The 7,500-nt window shown below is 46.3% G+C and overlaps 1 protein-coding gene across 1 annotated transcript in view; it reads right to left on the reverse strand.

The window, feature by feature from the left end:
• The window catches only part of LOC135096680 (uncharacterized), an 18,992-nt gene extending 17,147 nt beyond the window's left edge, over positions 1 to 1,845 (reverse strand). Inside the window, exon 1 of the mRNA XM_063998390.1 lies at positions 1 to 1,845. This exon is cut by the window's left edge and continues 714 nt beyond it. Within this exon, the coding sequence (XP_063854460.1) occupies positions 1 to 1,434 (1,434 nt within the window). The 5' untranslated portion in view covers positions 1,435 to 1,845.
• Positions 1,846 to 7,500: the final 5,655 nt, after the last annotated feature.

Here is a 7,500-nt window from a genome sequence, read left to right on the forward strand (position 1 = left end):
CATGAGGTACTCAAGCCTCTCAGGGTCTTTGTCCCCCTTGTCTGGGAAGCTGTTGTAATGCTTCATGACAAAATGAATTCTTTGTTCATGGCTAACACTTTTCATCTCCATGTCCCACACCTCATAACCATCAGGTAATTTGGCCAGGAAGTCTTGCACTGTTTCGGGACGCGATGTGCAGACGAGTGTGAAGCCTGGCGAGTATTTCGATATGTAGAGGATGTCCTTCACAAGGCTGTGTGATGGACTGCCTGGCGACAGTTCGTCCAGGCCGTCAATCAGGAAGAGAACTTTGCTTTGTTGTAGGAGGGGGATGAGGTGTTCGTCCATCACAGCAAAATGGTTTGGGAGGATCACTTTGAGGAAGTTCTGGAGAGATGGGCCTTCATTATCGCGGCACAAGACACGCACCACGATGTCGTACTCGTCCAGGTGTTTGATGGTGCAGGCGCCGGGCTCCTGAAGCCACTCTGAGACAAGGAAGGTGAGCAGGGTCGTTTTGCCGCTTCCTGCCACGCCCCTGATCAGGATGAGCTGTGGCTTGGCGCCGTGCGTGGGCGGCGTGGCCGATGAGGATGTGGACGGCTGTGGATTCTGTCCCGCGCGGCGCGTCACCGTCAGCACGTCGCAAGTGTCGATGTCTCGCCTCTGTTGGAGGTGTCCTCTTCCTTCCACGAGGGACATCTTGCAGAAAATGTCCTGGATGTGATGGTGGTGTTTTGGGGAGTTGGTAAGGAAGGACAGAGGATCAAAGGTTTGCACTCGATCATAGGATGTTTTGAGGTGGGTCTGACTGTCTCTCAGAAATTCTTGGTGCATGATACTGAAATAATCTTTTAAAATTTCTTTCTCCATTCCTGTTTTTCTGAAGGTATCAGTGACCTGCCGGGCGTTGTCCTGCACGGGTGTCACCTCTGCGTCAGGAATGCAGTATTTGGTCTTGGCTGCGGCGAGGACTCGGATAAAGAGGTGTTCTAACTCGTTGACTTTGTGCTGGTACTCTGCCTCGCTGAAAGATTTCACTTCATGAAAGAGTTCATTCCGCTCATCCTTGATTTTCGTTACCAATCCCTCCAGGGTGTTCTGGTTCCCCCATTCGGGATCGCCATCTCTCGCCAGGCCTTCGCACGTCAGCTTTATTGCTTTGCAGAGCAAAGTCACGTCAAAATTGTCCCATAAAGGGAAGCGTTGTGCTTGGCGGCGGTCGGTGTGGTTCACTGCTGCTTTCTTTTGTTTTTTGCTCATCCTTCCATAGTTGGCTGTCGAGCCTTGAGGGAGGTTGTCAAGGTATTCAGTGAGGGACTGGCCCGGCGGCGTGGCGGGGGCGTTCAGCGCGCCGCGCTTCAACACGAAGGTCAAGACGTCCTTGCCTGCGTTCTCCATGAGACAGATAAGCTTAATGCGACGGACGCAAACTTTCGGAGCGGCGGCCATGGTGGAGGGCTTGGGACGGCAGTTCCTCTCGCCAGCAGCCTGCAAAGAAATTTCCCGAGTGAGGAGCAGGGCAGGAGAGACGTGGCCTGCAAGGCTGAGTGCGGGAGGGAGGGAGTTGAGCCTTGAAGTGGCCGGCGTGAGCACCGGGATGTGGGGACAAGACAAAGAGGTGGATGGGAGTAAGAGACACTGTGGCACACGGCATGGCACGTGTGTTGTGGCCAAACCATTTGACAAGACAACACGAGGCAAGACTTGACTGTGTGTGTGTGTGTGTGTGTGTGTGTGTGCAAGTAAGTAAGTAAGTCAGTCAGTCAGTAAGTAAGTAGTTAAGTAAATAAGCAGGTAAGCAAACCTGTATTGGTGAGCACAATACAAAGTATTTCAAGGTGTACATACGAGTACAATACACAGTCACGTGAGCCGAGGCTCTCTGACGGTGTATTGTACAGTAGAGCAGAGGGCAGGAGTGCAAACAAATTATAATGTACAACAACATAATGAACTGTACTGTACAGCGACAGTACCTCGCCGCTACAGAGAAGCTAAACACTAATACAAGTGTCTCACACTAACTTAAATAATAATAAAATAATGATGATAATAACAATAACAACAAGGATAGTGATAACAATAATACTAATAACAACAACAAATGCGATGACTGCAATAAATAGCATCAAAATCACAGCTTTTGTTGATGAAGTGGTTACTTTTGATGACTGCAATAAATAGCATCAAAATCACAGCTTTTGTTGATGAAGTGGTTACTTTTGATGACTGCAATAAAGAGCATCAAAATCACAGCTTTTGTTGATGAAGTGGTTACTTTTGATGACTGCAATAAATAGCATCAAAATCACAGCTTTTGTTGATGAAGTGGTTACTTTTGATGACTGCAATAAATAGCATCAAAATCACAGCTTTTGTTGATGAAGTGGTTACTTTTTAACCTGTTGTTTGTTTGAACATTTTATCAGTTGTAAGAAGAACTTTGTCTATCAAGAGGCAAACTGTTCACAACAGTTTTGGTCCAACTTGTCACACTGTTTGTGAATAATATTGTTGTCAGTATTGCACAAATAAGGTTAACGTTGTTACTTCTCGTGTGAGAAACATTTTCTGCCAATTTGAATACTGCATTATGTCCAAGATTTTGATGTATTAATAATAATGTGAAGTACTTATGAATGAAGGGAGACGGGAGGGAGGAAGGCGTGAGGCGGGAGGTGCCTGTGGGGAGAGACACACTGTGCTTCATGCTCTTACATTTATACTCCACAAGCACAAGTCTGTACCTGTGTACATCTATCTATCTGTATCTATCTGTATAAACAGAGAGACAGACAGACAGACAGACAGAGAGAGAGAGAGAGAGAGAGAGAGAGAGAGAGAGAGAGAACGAGAGAGAGTCATCCAAAAATGTACTCACTGTTTGACTCGCTATAATTCATTGAATGTATTTTTTTTTCAGAAACAGTTGGGCAAAATAGTAATGTCAGAAGTAAGAGTAAGCTGTGAAGGAAGAACATCTGTCATAAAGTGTTACTGGAGGCACGAAAATGTCAAAGAAGTGCAAAGACAATTCAGAAGACACTTTGACAGGGATCCACCAAGGTGACTCGCCATTGCTCGCATCACAGCTACGTTTGTACCAGATGAAATTGTTCACGACCTTCATAAGCAGGCGTGTGTAGTAGTAGTTGTAATAGTAGTAGTAGTAGTAGTAGTAGTTGTAGTAGTAGTAGTAGTAGTAGTAGTAGTAGTAGTAGTAGTAGTAGTAGTAGTAGAAAAAGTAGTAGTAGTTGTGGTAGAGGTAGTATTCGCGATTTCTCACTACTACTACTTTTACTACTACTACTACTACTACTACTACTACTACTACTACTACTACTACTACTACTACTACTACTACTATTGCTGCTACTACGACTATATGAATATTAATGTTATTGCCTTAAGAATTGTTGCTAAAACAGCTGCAGTAGTAGCATTAATATTAGTAATAGTAGTAGTAATAATAGTAGTAGTAATAGTAGTAATAATAGTACTAGTAGTAGTTCTTGTTCTTATATTGTTACTATGATTGCTATCAATAATATAACACACACACAATAGTAGTAGTAGTAGTACTAGTAGTAGTAATAGTAGTAGTAAGAGTGAAGTAACAGTAATTTTAATAATTTAGTATAATTTCATTATTAATTAATTTTATTTATTTAATTTATTTATTTCATATTATTTATTTTATTTTTTTTTTTTTTTTGTGGATATGAGTGTGTTCGTTGGTTGAACAAGTCCCTGTATATTAGGTAGACCTTTGTGTGTCGCTCAAGTACCGAACGGCCTGGAAACACTGAGCCAAAGGGACGCCGCTCAGTCTGCAGCCAGTGTGGCGGCGTATCTTGTGTGGTGCGCGTGTGTATCGCATTGTGTTCCTCCTCAAAGACTTAGTGGTGGTCAAGATAACCAGGATTGGCCAAGCCCTCCCTGAAGTGTGCTACCAGTAGTGTACCAGGTGTGTTGAGTAGCCGCCAGGTGTACAGCCACACGTGTGTTGTGTACATGTGCATGTTGTGTACAGAAAGACCTCCTGCTGGTGTTATGTTAGTCCCATCATGCCGCTGGCCCGGGAAACTACACTTGCCACCTTCTCAGACAGACGCCATCTTGTTGTGTCAGTCCGTGATTCCTCCTCCCCCCACCCCTACCTCACTCCCCACCACCCGCCAGCCACTCCTTCCCGTGCCACTTCCTCCAGCAGCAGCTTCTGGCCGCCCAAAAGCCAGCAGCACCTTCAGGGCCACTACCTGCCAGCACGCCTTCCTGTCCTTATCTTCTCCCCCTCCCTCCCCCCACTTCCCTTAACCCACTCCTTCCAAACACCCATTCGCCACCCACTCCTGCCAGGCCCCTACCAGCAACCCACTCCTTCCCACTCCCCGCCTGCCAGCCGCCCCTTCCCGCCCCCCACCCACCAACCACTCCTTCCGGCCCCCACCCGCCTCACGCTCCTTTCCCCTTTCCGCCGCCCACACACGAGGTGCTCTCCTCGCTCCCTCCCCCCCACTCATGACGTCACGGACGGCGGTGACAGTGACTGGCTGGTGTGAACCGCACCTCACACTCGCTCTACATAAATGCTGCTACTACTACTGCTACTGCTGCTACTTCTACCGCTACTACTACTACTGCTACTAGTACTACTACTATTACTACTACTACAATTACTAGTGCTACTACAATTCTGTTACTACTATTATTAGGCTTTCCTTTATATTCCTTTGTATTCCTCCTCCTCGTTCTCTTTATCTTTTCCTCCTCTTTTCTCACCACCCTCTCTTCCTCTTCGTCCTCCCCGTTCTCTTTTTTTTTCTCCTCTTTTCCCACCACCACCACCACCACCACCACCTCCTCCTCCTCCTCCTCCGTCTCCTCCTCCTCCTCCTCCTCCTCCTACTCTTTTTTCTTCTTCATCTTTTCCCTCCTCTTCCTCCTCTTTCTCCTCTCCTTCTCCTCCTCCTCCTCGTTCTCTTCCTCCTCTTTTCCCTCTTTCTTTTTCTTCTTCCTTCTCCTACCTTCTCCTCCTCCTCCTCGTTCTCTTCTTCCTCTTCTCCGTCTTCCTATTCTTCCTCCTCCTCGTCTATTTCCTCATTCTCCTTCTCGTCCTCCTTTTCTCGTCTTTCTCCTAGACCTCCTCCTCGTCCTCCTATTTCTCTTCTTCCTTTTTTTCTTCTTCTTTCTCTTTTATCTTCCTCTTCTTCCTCCTCCTCCTCTTCCTCCTCCTCATTCTCCTTCTCCTTTTTTTTCCTACTCTTACAGTTCTTTATATTCATCCTCTTATTCCTTCTCTTCCCCTTTTTTCACCTCCTCCTCCTCTTCTTCCTCCTCCTCTTCCTCCTCCACCTCCTCCTCCTTTTCCTCCTCCTCCTCCTCCTCCTCCTCCTCCTCCTGCTTCTCCTCCTCCTCCTCCTCCTCTTTCTCCTCCTCCTCCTCCTCCTCTTTCTGCTACTCCTCCTCCTTCAAGTTTTCTTCCTCTTTCACCTTTTCACCTTCGTCTTCTTCCTCTTCCTACTTTTTCTTCCTCTTCCTCCTCGTCCTCCTCCTCCTCAACTACCTTTTCCTCCTCTTCTTCCTCTTGCTTTTTTTTCCTCTTCCTTATCCTCCTCCTTTTCCTTTTACTCTTTCTCCTCCTGCTCTTTCACCGCTTCTTCCTCATCTTCTTATTCATCCTTTCCTCCTCCTCCTCCTCCTCCTCCTCCTCCTCCTCCTCCTCCTCCTCCTTTTCTTTTTCATATTCTTTCTCCTCTTCTTCCTCTTTTTCGCGTTCTTCTTTGTCTTCTTACTCCTCTTCTCTTCCTCTTCCTCTTCTACTTATCCTCTCTTCCTTCTCCTCTCTTCCTTCTCTTTCTCCTCCTCCTCCTGCTCTTCCTCCTCCTCCACTTCCTCTTCCTCTTCTTCCTCTCTCTCCTTCCTCTTTTTATTCTCCTCCTCCTCCTCCTCTTCTTTTTTCTCCTCCTCCTCCTCCTCCTCCTACTCCTCCTCCTTCTCCTCCTCCTCCTCCTCCTCCTCCTCCTCCTCCTCCTCCTCTTCCTCCTCCTCCTCCTTCTCCTCCTCCTCCTCCTCCTCCTCTTCCCCTCCTCCTTCTCTTCCTCCTCCTTTCCCTGCTCCTCCTTCTCTTTCTCTTCCTTCCATCCCCCCTCCACTTCTTCTTCTTCTTCTTCTTCTTCTTCTTCTTCTTCTTCTTCTTCTTCTTCTCCTTCTTCTTCTTCTTCTTCTTCTTCTTACTTTTGTTCTTGTTCTTGTTCTTCTTCTAGTGCTACTTCTTCCCCCTCTTTTTCCTCCTCCTCTTCTTTTTTCTCCTCCTCCTCCTCCTCCTCCTCCTCCTCCTCCTCCTCCTTTCCCTCCTCCTCCTCCTCCTCTTCTCCCTCCTATTCCTCATTCTCCTTTTCCTCCTCCTCCTCCTCCTCCTCCTCCGCCTCCTCCTCCTCTTCCTCCTCCTCCTCCTCCTCCTTTTTCTCTTCTTCCTCCTCCTCTTCCTCCTCCTCCTCCTCTTCCTCCTCCTCTTCTTCTACTCCTCTTCTTACTCCTCCTCCTCCTTCTCGTGTTCCTCCTCCTCCTCCTCCTCCTCCAGTGTCACCACTAATTTCACCACCAATGTCACCACCACTGTCATTTCCACTGTCACTACCATCGTCACCACCACTGTCATCACCATTGTCACCACCACTATCACCACAAGTGTCACCACCAATATCACCACCACTATCCCTACCACTTTCACAACCATTGTCATCACCACTATTACTGCCAATCTCACCACCACTTTCATCACCACTGTCATCACCACTTTCACCACCACTGTCATCACCACTGTCATCACTGCTGTCACCACTACTGTCACCACCACTGTCACCACAGCTGTTATCATCTCTGTCACCAGTGTCATCACCACGATCATCAATATCACCACCATTGTCACCACCACTGTCATCACCACTGTCATTCTATTATTGGTCTCTATCTTTGTTTTTCTTTTTTCTTTTTTTTTCATGCGCTTCCTCCTTCGATTTCTTGTATATGTGTGCATGTATGTATGTATGTATGTATGACAGTGGAAGGTTGAGAGCCCGTGTGGGGGAGGGAGTGAGGAGTGACCGGGTGAGGGAGGGAGGGAGGGAGGGAGGGAGGGAGGGAGGAATCAAGGCAGCGTTGCCAAAACGGTGAAAGTTGCCATGAAAGTTTCACAGATCCTGCTTGTTATTATTATTATTATTATTATTATTATTATTATTATTATTATTATTATTATTATCATTATTATTATTATTATTATTATTATTATTATTATTATTATTATTATTATTATTATTATCATTATTATTAATACCAATAGTAGTAATAGTAGTAGTAGTAACATCATCTTCACTACTATTTAATTTGCACGTTTCATCTCCTCCTCCTCCTCCTTCTCCTCCTCCTCCTCTTCCTCCTTTTCTTCTTAATCTTCATCCTTGTCCACCTCTGCTTCTCTTTCACTTTCACCCTCCTCCTCCTCCTCCTCCT

This window comes from Scylla paramamosain, unplaced genomic scaffold, assembly GCF_035594125.1.
Source record: "Scylla paramamosain isolate STU-SP2022 unplaced genomic scaffold, ASM3559412v1 Contig5, whole genome shotgun sequence".
Classification (NCBI taxonomy): domain Eukaryota; kingdom Metazoa; phylum Arthropoda; class Malacostraca; order Decapoda; family Portunidae; genus Scylla; species Scylla paramamosain.